General features: G+C 40.8%; 1 protein-coding gene across 2 annotated transcripts in view; it reads left to right on the forward strand.

Moving 5' to 3' along the window:
* LOC129834321 (ALK tyrosine kinase receptor-like) overlaps positions 1–12,704 on the forward strand; it is a 733,537-nt gene that overhangs the window by 582,605 nt on the left and 138,228 nt on the right. For both annotated transcript variants that reach the window (XM_055899197.1, XM_055899198.1), the window contains exons 6-8: positions 3,567–3,698; positions 7,390–7,527; positions 12,252–12,355. In XM_055899197.1, the coding sequence (XP_055755172.1) occupies positions 3,567–3,698; positions 7,390–7,527; positions 12,252–12,355 (374 nt within the window). The remainder of the gene's footprint in view (positions 1–3,566; positions 3,699–7,389; positions 7,528–12,251; positions 12,356–12,704) is intronic.

Genomic DNA, 12,704 nt, shown 5'->3' on the forward strand with positions numbered 1-12,704 from the left:
TGAGTGCTGAAGCACGTAGCGCATAAAAATCGTCTGTCCTCGGTTACAACACTCACTACCAAGTTCCAAACTGTTTCTGGATGCAACGTCAGCACAAGACCTGTTCAACGGAAGCTTCATGAAATGGGTTTCCATGGCTGAGTATCCGCGCACAAGCCTAAGATCACCATGTGCAATGCCTTGTGATGGCTGGAGTGGTGTAAAGCTTGCTGACGTTGGACTCTAGAGCAGTGGAAACGCATTCTTTGGAGTGATGAGTTACGCTTCACCATCTGACAGTCCGACAGACGAATCTTGATTTGGCGGATACGAGGAGAACGCTACCTGCCCCAATGCATAGTGCCAACTGTAAAGTTTGGCGGAGGAGGAATAATAGTCTGTGGCAGTTTTTCATGGTTCGGGCCAGGCCCCTTAGTTCCACTGATTGGTAATCGTAACGCTACAACATACAATGACATTCTAGATGATTGTATGCTTCCAACTTTGTGGCAATTGTTTGGGAAAGTACCTTTCCTGTTTCAACATGACAATGCCCGTGTGCACAAAGCAAAGTTAGTGCATGAATAGTTTGTCCAGATCAATGTGGAGGAGCTTAATTTGCCTTCACAGAGCCCTGACCTCAACCCTATCGAACACATTTGGGATGATTTAGAACGCCGACTGCGAGCCAGGCCTATTCGCTTGACCGCACTAATGCTCTTGTGGCTGAATGGAAGCAAGTCTCCTCAGCAATGTTCCAACATCTAGTGGAAAGCCTTTCCAGAAGAGTGGAAGCTAATATAGCAGCAAATGGGGGACCAACTCCATATTAATGCCCATGATTTTGGAATGAGATGTTCGATGAGCAGGTGTCCACATACATTTTGATCATGAAGGGAATATTAGTATGGGCATTTTCAGCCCTTTCCTAGGTAGTTTATTAGATATACATAATATGGAAAAAGTATGAGAGCCAAGCCTATGAACCCATAGGCTTTGCTCTCTCATCCATTCCAGGCTTTTGGGAGGGAAGGTGGACAATGTCCCCAAATGCTCTGGTAGCTTTCATAGCTTGAATAAGTTCTTTCCTCTTCTGGCGCATAGCTTAAGAATAGTCCTCGTTTAAAATAATGTATGTACCTCTCAAGTTCTTGGCTCTTTCCAGAACAGCTACCTTGTCCTTGAACCTCAGCAACTTGACCACCATCGTCCTGGGACTGTCACCTGGGCCGGTGGTGGGTTTTCCAGTCATGTGGGCGCGCTCCACCTCAATCTTCCTGTGGCCCATCTTCAGTTCCTCCGAGATCATTTTCCTTACTTTGTCCTAAGACTCCGTCCAGGTCTCATGTGGAGATTCTGCAATTCCATCCACAAGATGGAGTGCGACAACATTCCACAGACCACAATCAACAGCCTGATCAATTCTATATGAAGGAGATGTGTGGCGCTGCAAATGGTGGTCACACCAGATACGGACTCGTTTTCTGATTTACCTTTTTTTTAACGTATCTGTGAGCATCTGTATTTCCAGTCATGTGAAGTCCATCAATTACTGCCAAATGTATGTATTTCAATTGGCTGATTTCCTTATATAAACTGTAACTTAGTAACATCGTTGAAATTGCTGCGTGTAGCTTTTGTATTTTTGTTCAGATCCCTCCCAGTTTCACAACATGGTAGCATATCATATGCATATAAAGTATATGTGTGTGTATATGTTTACAATGTATTCTTTTTGTTGTAAATGGTAGGGGAGAGTGGGGTAAGTTGAGCCACCCTTATTTCTACGAAACCCAAAATCAATCATTTGAACAAACATTTAGAAAGAGGTCATCATTTCATGAAGTCTGTGAAGGAAAAAACCACACAGAAAAAGTGGTAAGCAAGTTAGGTCCAAATAATGGATTTTCACCAAGTCAAATGAATTTATTGTGTTTGACCAGGGGTGTCAAACTCATTCCATGAAGGGCCTAGTGTCTGTGGGTTTTATTTTTCCTTTCAAATAAGACCTAGACAACCAGGTGAGGGGAGTTATTTACTATTAGCGATCTTAATTTATCAATCAAGTACAAAGGAGGAGTGAAAACATGCAGACACTCGGCCTTCCATGGAAGAGTTTGATACATGTGCGTTAAAGTTTTCATAATGCTTATATCTAAACCAAGGTAGATTTTTTAAAGATTGTTCTGTACATAAGTTGGGGTCTCAAAAAGCTGCTATATGTGGTCGTAAACCTAGCATGAAAGTGAATCCTTGTAGCTGTGTGGGCTAATATAGTCAAAATGTTTGCCTTGGGGTAAGTTGAACCAATGGCCAATGGTGAATGGGAAAGGGGATACCTAGTCATTTGCATAAGTGAATGCGTTCAACCGAAATTTGGCTCCCGCATTAATGGCAAGATGAGCAAATGTAAATGTTCTGTCCAGGTGTAATGCAAGTTCTTATCCCTGGGATATGAAGTAATAACAGGGCCTATGTTAAAAGTGTTTAAAAAAGTAGAACGTGTATGTTTGGTGTTAAGACTCTGTTGAAGGATGCAAAATTATAATGCAAAATTGTTATTGTGTTGAATTGTGTTTGGGAAATAAAGATAGACATCGTAATATTTCATTCAGTAGAGAAATGTGTTGGTGACTTAACTTACCGTCCTGTCGCTCAACTTATCCTATATATTTTGAAACTGTAATGTTTACATGAAATCTGATAATTTCAAGGGATACAGTATATTTCAGGATGTTGTGTAACAGTCAAAAGTTTGGACACACCTACTCATTCAAGGGTTTTTCTTTATTTTTACTATTTTCTACATTGTAAAAAATAGTGAAGATCTCAAAATGATGAAATAACATATATGGAATCATTTAGTAACCAAAAAAATGTTAAAACAAATCTAAATATATTTTATATTTGAGATTCTTAAAAGTAGCCGCCATTTACCTTGACAGCTTTGTACAGTCTTGGGATTTCTCAACCAGCTTCACCTGGAATGCTTTTCCAACAGTCTTGAAGGAGTTACAACATATTCTGGGCACTTGTTGTCTGCTTTTCCTTCCCTCTGCGGTCAAACTCATCCCAAACCATATCAACTGGGTTGAGGTCGGAGTGATTGTGGAGGCCAGGTCATCTGATGCAGCACTCCATCACTCTCCTTCTTTGTCAAATAGCCCTTACACAGCCTGGAGGTGTGTTGGGTCATTGTCCTGTTGAAAAACAAATGATAGTCCCACTAAGTGCAAACCAGGTGGGATGGTCTATCGCTGCAGAATGCTGTGGTAGCCTTGCTGGTTAAGTGTGCCTTGAATTCTAAATAAATCACCAACAGTGTCACCAGCAAAGCACTCCCACACCATCACACCTCCTCCTCCCTGGTTCACGGTGGGAAATACACATGCGGAGATCATCCGTTCACCTACTCTGCGTCTCTCAAAGAAAATGTCTTAACTTACCCCACTCTCCCCTACATAGTACCACTTTGGCACACGTCTCCATTTTAAGACGCCATAAAGCCTCAATCATGTCATTCTGATGACGATTCATTGCCCTCTGTTGACAGATATGTTTCTATCTCTGTCTTTGCTTCTCTCCAGATCCCTACCCAATCCACAACATCACCCTCCAGGGCCAGTACCACTGTAACCAGGGCCCAGGGGTCCCTCTTGGACAGCTGTGTGACTTCAAGACGGACTGCCCGCTCGGCGACGACGAAGGGGACATGTGCCGTGAGTACAGCCTATCTACTTGTATCCCATGCCTCTGCCATGCTTCGCTAGCGCTTCTCACCCTTGACATTTTCTGTGGTAGTCATTTTTGATTCTAGAACACATTCGTTATCTCAAGGCCCAGGAATAGTTGATCTGCCAACGTTGGGTTAGAAAGTCCCCTAGCCCTGGATATTTTTGTATGTGTGTGTGTGGCTGGATATGTTTGTGTGCAGGGTCGTCGTGCCCATTGAAATGCACAGTCCTCAGTTCTTTTCATTTGTACATTGAAAATATAGAAGATAGTGTTTCTTTAAGGCATGATTATTTCAAAGCAATTGAATTTGGCCATCAATGCTCCCTCAAAATAATTAGGTAAATGACGTGTGTGTGTGTGTGTGTGTGTGTGTGTGTGTGTGTGTGTGTGTGTGTGTAGTTTATAATTTATACGTATATAATTGCAAGTGTGTCGATACACATATCTCTGGAAATACATTTGAAGTGAATTCCGGAAAAGAATACAGAATGTTAATTTATAATAAATGACGATGACCAGAATTAATATCATGCCCCCGCAGTGCACGATTAGCCTCCTGTGTGCCACTTATTAGCATGATGGCTGCTCCCCTGTGCTTATAGGTTGACAAACTGGGGGGGCTAGTGAGATAAGAGGCGTTTTCCCTGCTAATGACACTACCCACTGGGCACAGACGTCAGTTCAATGTTTAGTTTTGATTTACATTTGGTTGGATTGTCAACTAACATGAATTCAACGTGAAACAAAAATAAAATAATCACCACTTACTTGAATTTAGGAAAAAAATATGAATTTGCCTTAAGTTGATTACTTTTTTCAAATTCAACCATCATCACATTGAATTTTCTGGTGGAAACTAAGCTGATTTAACCAGTTTTTGCCCAGTGGAGAATAGCTGTCAAGCTATCAATGCTAATTAGCCTAGCTTGCTAATCCAGGAGGTAGTGTACATTTGAATGTGCTGTGTGTTGTAAATGCCCCAGAGAGACAAACTATTCCATGAAAGGGATTCTGAGTAGAATTTGTTGAATTAAGCACCACTTAAAACATGAAATGCATGGAAATCAGTATGTGTAACAGCCAGAGGTTGCACAGCCTCATATTCACTGGAATTGATGATGCCATGGTCTTTCTACAGTGAGTGACTTGAGAGGTGTGCATAACATGACTAGGACGCTCGTTACGCATCCCACACGCTTTGTGGCAAATGCTCTGCTGTATCTTACCTGCGAATATTACCAGTCAACTTTAAATGTGGAGTAGTTATTTGTCCATGGCTACGATACCACTAGTTACATCATTGATCTCATTTATTGGATTGACTGTATTTGACATGAGAAGTGGGTAAAACCAAAACATGAGAAAGTACCAAATTATATTACTCTACTTTAGTCAAATCAATGGATCACCAGCCCATTTCCTGATGATTGCAACATGATAGTAAGGACATAAAAGCTGGTTGAACTGTGTTGGGAACCTAGAGCTCTCCCCTCTGTCTTTCTCTCGCTCTCTCTCTCTCTCTCTCGCTCTCAATCTGTTACATCTGAGAGGGAATTACTTAACTTTTTTATTTTCCATTAAGCACTATTACCAGTGATTCATGTGTTTTTTGTATTTCTCTCCATTTACTCTCCTCACCCTGCCCATGATCTTATGTCTCACTCTTTCTCTTCTTCTTTCCTCTCTCTGTCACTCACTCCCTCTCTCTTTCCCATTTCTCCCTCCCTTTCTATCTTTCTCTCTCCTTCCCACCACCCTCGCTCTCCCATGTTTCTCTATCCACTCTCTCTCATCTCTCTTTTTTCCCTCCCTCCCTCTTCTTCAGTCACTTACAGCTGTGCTCTGCACTTGCGTCATTCTACCAGCCATGGGACTTTCGCGACTCTGAGTACCAAAGCACACTGTCTTACCCTTCGGCATAACCTATTCAATATGATCCAGCCATGATTTATATTTTCCTTTAATCTAATTAAGTACGACAACTCATGTTGCCAAAACTCATTCACTGGAAAAGGGAGAAGAGGAAAAGTAGAATCTAGCTCAGCTCAAGTCAATCAAGATGAATATCAGACATTGACATTGAGGGTTGAAGAAGGTGGCGTAGGGTGGGGGTGGATGTCCCCCCCCGGATTTGCTTTTACACATCCGCCCCGGTTAGAGGATCAAAGTCTATGCTGGTCAAATTCAATGAATCCAATTTATTTATAAAGCCCTTTTTACATCAGCAGATGTCACAAAGTGCTATACAGAAACCCAGGCTAAAACCCACACATCAAGCAATGCAGATGTAGAAGCACAGTCGCTAGGAAAAACTCCCTAGAAAGGTAGGAACCTAGGAAGAAACCTAGAGAGGAACCAGGCTCTGGGGGGTGGCCAGTCCTCTACTGGCCATGCTGGGTGGAGATTATAAGAGTACATGGCCATATAAGGCCAGATTGTTCTTAAAGATGTTCATAGAGGACCAGCAGGGTGAATACTTGTCATACAAAGAGAAATAATGAAGGAAAACTATTGATGAAATATATCGGTGCTCATCAGCCATTGGACATAAACATTACACAACAAGTTGGAAATCGCAAATTGTGGTTTGAGTGGTTTTCATGGAATAAGTGGCTAACAGCAAGCATTATAAAATCACTGGCCTAATAATTTGGTCTATTTTCTCCTCTTAATTTTGCCTACTGTTCTGACATGGTGGTGCACATGTAGCCTATGACCTGTTTTAGAGAAGTGTAATCATGAAATATTATAAGAGCTCTCATTGTCTGCTTACATGCCCCCTTTATTTATCCTACAGTTCTGACTTGGTGTACAGGGAGAACACTGTAAGAATGGCCCATGTTCGCTGTACATTTCAAAAGTGCTGAACAAATAGTTATATTGACTACGTCCGTCCTAGCTCAATCATTCATGTCTTAATCGAAATTATGGATTGCCTCTTATCCGCTTGTCGTCCCCTTATGCCATAGTTTGTACATCTCAATTGTCATTTGTTTAAGCAAGTCAGCCATATCAGCTATATATTTTTTTTAAAGGCAGTAAATTAGCCTGAATTAACTGTTAGCCAGATAAAGGCTCTGCTGATAGCCAGGTGTACCAGTGGTAAGGTGTTGGGACTGCTGTTGGGTCTTTGCTGTTAGGACAGCTTTATGTTGGCCCTAACAGTTTGTGGGCACCATTTGTCACCGTTATAGTGCAATTCATGTATTGTTTAGTGTTGTGTTGTGTTTTTGCTGGCATGCATCCCAATTTATTTGTTATTGTTTTTGCCCCACCAAGATTTACATGCTAAAATCGCCACTGGTTAGCAGTATGCATCCTTGCTGAGATAGCTTGAAAAATTCTATGTGAAACATGTCTAATGATCTACTGGAAGCCTTGGACAACTACCTGCCCCATATGAAGTGGCAATTTGGCAGTTATATACTGTATACAGTACAGATTTCTCCGATTTTCTTTCTCCTCCCTCTCTCCGACACCCCAGCCCTGAGGTCTAACTCAGAGTTCTAGCTATCTTCATGTCTTTCAGACTTGTAAAAGCTAGTTGCTTGGATGGCTCCCGACTCTATCTTGCTCTGTCGCTCTCTCTCTCCTAGGTCAATTTATCTGCAGCTACAGCTCAGTTGAGGCTACTCACTCTCTTCTCGTCTCTCTACCGCTATCTCTCAATTTCAGATCAGTTTCTCAATGGCAGCTATTGCTCCTTCGAGGATGGTGAGTGCGGATGGCAGCCAATTGCAGCCAAGGGATCCTCCTGGAGGCGTGTTCGCACCCTTCCAAAGAAGGTGCGGCCTAGCTGTCCATCATCCTCAGGTGAATCATCAGTGCTATTTAAAGACATGTTGTCACTTAAATCTATCTCTATATATATACATATATACAGTTTAAGTCGGAAGTTTACATATAGCTGAGCCAAATACATTTAAACTCAGTTTCACAATTCCTGACATTTAATCCTAGTAAAAATTCCATGTCTTAGGTCAGTTAGGATCACCACTTTATTTTAAGAATGTGAAATGTCAGAATAATAGTAGAGAGAATGATTTATTTCAGCTTTTATTTCTTTCATCACATTCCCAGTGGGTCAGAAGTTTACATAGACTCAATTAGTATTTGGTAGCATTGCCTTTAAATTGTTTAACTTGGGTCAAACGTTTTGGGTAGCCTTCCACAAGCTTCCCACAATTAGTTGGCTGAATTTTGGCAAATTCCTCCTGACAGAGCTGGTGTAACTAAGTCAGGATTGTAGGCCTCCTTGCTCGCACATGCTTTTTCAGTTCTGCTCACAAAATGTCTATTGGATTGAGGTCAGGGCTTTGTGATGGCCACTCCAATACCTTGAATGTGTTGTCCTTAAGCCATTTTGCCACAACTTTGGAAGTATGCTTGGGGTCATCGTCCATTTGGAAGACCCATTTGCGACCAAGCATTAACTTCCTGACTGATGTCTTGAGATGTTGCTTCAATATATCCACATCATTTTCCTACCTCATGAGGCTATCTATTTTGTGAAGTGCACGGGTCCGTCCTGCAGCAAAGCACCCCCACAACATGATGCTGCCACCCCCTTGCTTCACGGTTTGGATGGTGTTCTTCGGCTTGCAAGCCTCCCCCTTTTTCTTCCAAACATAACGATTGTCATTATGGCCAAATAGTTATTTTTTTGTTTCTTCAGACCAGAAGACATTTCTCCAAAAAGTACGATCTTTGTCCCCATGTGCAGTTGCAAACCGTAGTCTGGCTTTTTTATGGCGGTTTTGAAGCAGTGGCTTCTTCCTTGCTGAGCGGCCTTTCAGGTTATGTCAATATAGGACTTTTTTACTGTCTATAAAGATTATTTTGTACCTGTGTCCTCCACATCTTCACAGGGTCCTTTGCTGTTATTCTGGGATTGATTTGCACTTCTCACACCAAAGTGCATTCATCTCTAGGAGATAGAACGCGTCTCCTTCCTGAGCGGTATGACAGCTGCGTGGTCCCATGGTGTTTATACTTGCGTACTATTGTTTGTACAGATGAACGTGGTAGCTTCAGGCGTTTGGAAATTGCTCCCAAGGATGAACCAGAATTGTGGAGATCTACAATATTTTTTCTGAGGTCTTGACTGATTTCTTTTCCCATGATGTCAAGCAAAGAGGCACTGAGTTTGAAGGTAGACCTTTAAATATATCCACAGGTACACCTCTAATTGACTCAAATGATGTAAATTAGCATATCAGAAGCTTCTAAATCCATGACATTATTTTATGGAATTTTCTAAGCTGTTTAAAGGCATAGTCAACTTAGTGTATGTACATTTCTGACCAACTGGAATTGTAATACAGTGAAATAATCTGTCTGTAAACAATTTTTGGAAATATTACTTGTGTCATGCACAAAGTAGATGTCCTTACCGACTTGCCAAAACTATAGTTTGTTAACTTCTCTGCGCTACGGATCCCTTTAGCGGGATCATTTTCCTAAACAACCGCTGAATTGCAGGGCGCAAAATATTACAAAAAATATTTTTAATCATGCAATCACAAGTGAAATATACCAAAACACAGTTTAGCTTGTTGTTAATCCACCTATCGTGTCAGATTTTGAAAATATGCTTTGTAGCGAAAGCAATCCAAGCTTTTGTGAGTGTATCAATCAATGCTACAATAGCTAGCCCCAAATTAGCATGGTCACGAAAGTCAGAAAAGCAATAAAATGAATCGCTTACCTTTGATAATCTTCAGATGTTTGCACTCACGAGACTCCCAGTTACACAACAAATGTTCTTTTTGTTCGATAAATATTACTTTTATAACAAAAAAACGCCATTGGGGTTGCGCTTTATGTTCAGAAAACCAAAGCCTCGTTCCGTTCGACGAAAATTCCAAAAAGTATCCGTAATGTTCATAGAAACATGTCAAATGTTTTTTATAATCAATCCTCAGGTTGTTTTTAACAAACATAATCGATAATATTTCAACCGGACCTTAACCTATTCAATAAAAGAGAAAAAGATAATGTAGCGCTACCTTCTCGCGAGCAGGAACTAATCTGAGGACACCTGACTACTTTTGAAATATCTTGCTCATTTTTCAAAATCAAACCCTGAAACTATGTCTAAAGCCTGGGCACAGCCTGAGGAAGCCATTGGAAAGGGAATCTGGTTGATACCCCTTTAAATGGAAGAAAGACGGGCCATGAAACACAGATTTAAAAAAAATCACTTCCGGGTTAGATTTCCTCAGGTTTTCGCCTGCAGAATAAGTTTTGTAATACTCACAGACAATATTTTGACAGTTTTGGAAACTTTGGAGTGTTTTCTATCCTAATCTGTAAATTATATGCATAATCTACGATCTGGATCTGAGAAATAGTCCGTTTTACCTTGGGAAAGTTATAAAAAATATAAATAAAAAAAAGTGTCAAGAGGTTGCAAGCAGTGTGTCAAGAAGCAGTGTGGCTTGGCAGGGTCGTGTTTCGGAAGATGCGCGGCTCTCGATGTTCACCTCTCCCAAGTCCTTAGGGGAGTTGCAGCAATGGGACAAGACTGTAACTACCAATTGGGGAGAAACAGGGGTTAACCTCTAACGAGCCTCTACCCCGGATCCGGGAGCACCCCCCCCCCCACACTGATTAGCATCGCTAGCATAGCGTCACAATTAAATAGTAGCATCTAAATATCATTAAATCACAAGTCCAAGACACCTAATGAAAGATACAGATCTTGTGAATAAAGCCACCATTTCAGATTTTTTAAATGTTTTACAGGGAAGACACAATATGTAAATCTATTAGCTAAACACGTTAGCAAAAATCAAAAATTTTCTTTGTCCACCATTTTCTCTCAACACCAGTAGCTATCACCAATTCGGCTAAACTAAGATATTGATAGCCACTAACCAAGAAAAAACCTTATCAGATGACAGTCTGATAACATATTTATGGTATAGGATAGGTTTTGTTAGAAAAATGTGCATATTTCAGGTATAAATCATAGTTTGCCATTGCAGCCAGCATCACAAATCTCACCAAAGCTCCTAGAATTACTACAGAGAGCAACTTGTATTACCAATTTACTCATCATAAAACATTTCTTAAAAATACACAGCACATAGCAATGGACAGACACAGATCTTGTGAATTCAGACAACATTTCAGATTTTCTAAGTGTTTTACGGCGAAAACACAATAAATCGTTATATTAGCATACCACATACGCAAACGTTACCCGAGCACTGATTCTAGACAAAGAGAGCGATATCATATCATCGCCAAAATATGTACATTTTTTCACTAACCTTCTCAGAATTCTTCAGATGACACTCCTGTAACATCATATTACAACATACATATACAGTTTGTTCGAAAATGTGCATATTTAGCCATAAAAAAACGTGGTTATACAATGAAAATAGTAGCAAAACAAGCCTGGAAATGTCGGTCGCCATCTTTGAGTGATCTAGTTTAATCAATAGCTAATCATATACTTGACTAAAAAATACGGGGTTGACAGGAATCGAAAGACAAATTAGTTCTTAATGCAATCGCTGATTTACATTTTTTAAATTATCCTTACTTTTCAATACAGGTTGCGCCAAGCGAAGCTATACAAAACAAAATGGCGGCGTAAACTTTAACATTTTTCGACAGAAACACGATTATCATCATAAATTGTTCTTACTGTGAGCTGTTCTTCCATCAGAATCTTGGGCAAAGAATCCTTTCTTGGGTCTAATCTTCTTTTGGTCGAAAGATGTCCACTTGTCCATCGAAATGCCCACTAACGTACGACCGGGACACCGACATGTGCCCAGCGCGTCAAAGTGCACAACAAAGCAATGCCTCAAAATCGCACTAAAAGGATATAAATTGCTATACAACGGTTCAAATTAACTACCTTATGATGCTGTTAACACCTATAACGGGTAAAAACATGACCGGAGAAATATTACTGGCTACACTAATGCTTGGAAAAAGAGCAGGGCGGTGTCCAACGCGCGTCCGGCGCAGCTGGAAAAGAGTTCCTACCTACATGTTTTTTTGTTTTATAGTGGCTGTGATTGCGCAATCGATACCATTCAAAACGTCATCACGTAAAGGCATCCAGGGGAAGACGTAAGCAGTGTCCGTATCCTCATAGCATTCACAGTGGCCTTTAAACTGACTCCAGATCAGGGGCCAAAATGTGTGAAATCTGACTCCATGTCAGGGAAATTGCTGTAGAATGAGTTCTGTTCCACTCAGAGACAAAATTCCAACGGCTATAGAAACTAGAGAGTGTTTTCTATCCAATAATAGTAATAATATGCATATTGTACGATCAAGAATTGAGTAGGAAGCCGTTTCATCTGTAGAGACAATTATGCTAATTTGAAACAGCACCCCCTATAGTCGCAAGAAGTTAAAGTAAAAAATGAAAAAATATGCCCAACATATTTCATAGAAGCTTGTCAAATCTTCTGTCGTGCAAATAACTTTTTTTTGCAAAACACAGATATTTAACAGATTTATTTGTGATTGTTTATTTATTTGTGTGGTGTGTAATGTGTGTCTTCCAGGTGCCATGTTCAGTGTGGATGGAGGACAGTCTAAGGGTCAGCAGGGGTCAGCGTTGCTCAGGAGCCCTCTCTTCCCTCCTCCCCTACGGAACTCTCCATGTGAGGTAAGAGCAAAGGAGTGTTCTTTCTCCCACACACACACACACACACACACACACACACACACACACACACACACACACACACACACACACACACACACACACACACACACACACACACACACACACACACACACACACACACACACACACAGAGAGAGAGAGAGATATAGATAGATACACAGCAGACACGCACAGACAGTCAGACAGAAAGAAAGAAAGACACACACACACACAACACCTTTCTGTTGTGTGAAGATGTGGTCTTTTAAGTCTAAGCAAACAGACCTACACACCGACTGTGTCCCAAATGGCATCTTATTTGGGACAGGGACAAAGTGTGTATTAGCAC

The sequence above is a fragment of the Salvelinus fontinalis genome, chromosome 35 (assembly GCF_029448725.1).
Source record: "Salvelinus fontinalis isolate EN_2023a chromosome 35, ASM2944872v1, whole genome shotgun sequence".
NCBI classification, from domain to species: Eukaryota; Metazoa; Chordata; class Actinopteri; order Salmoniformes; family Salmonidae; genus Salvelinus; species Salvelinus fontinalis.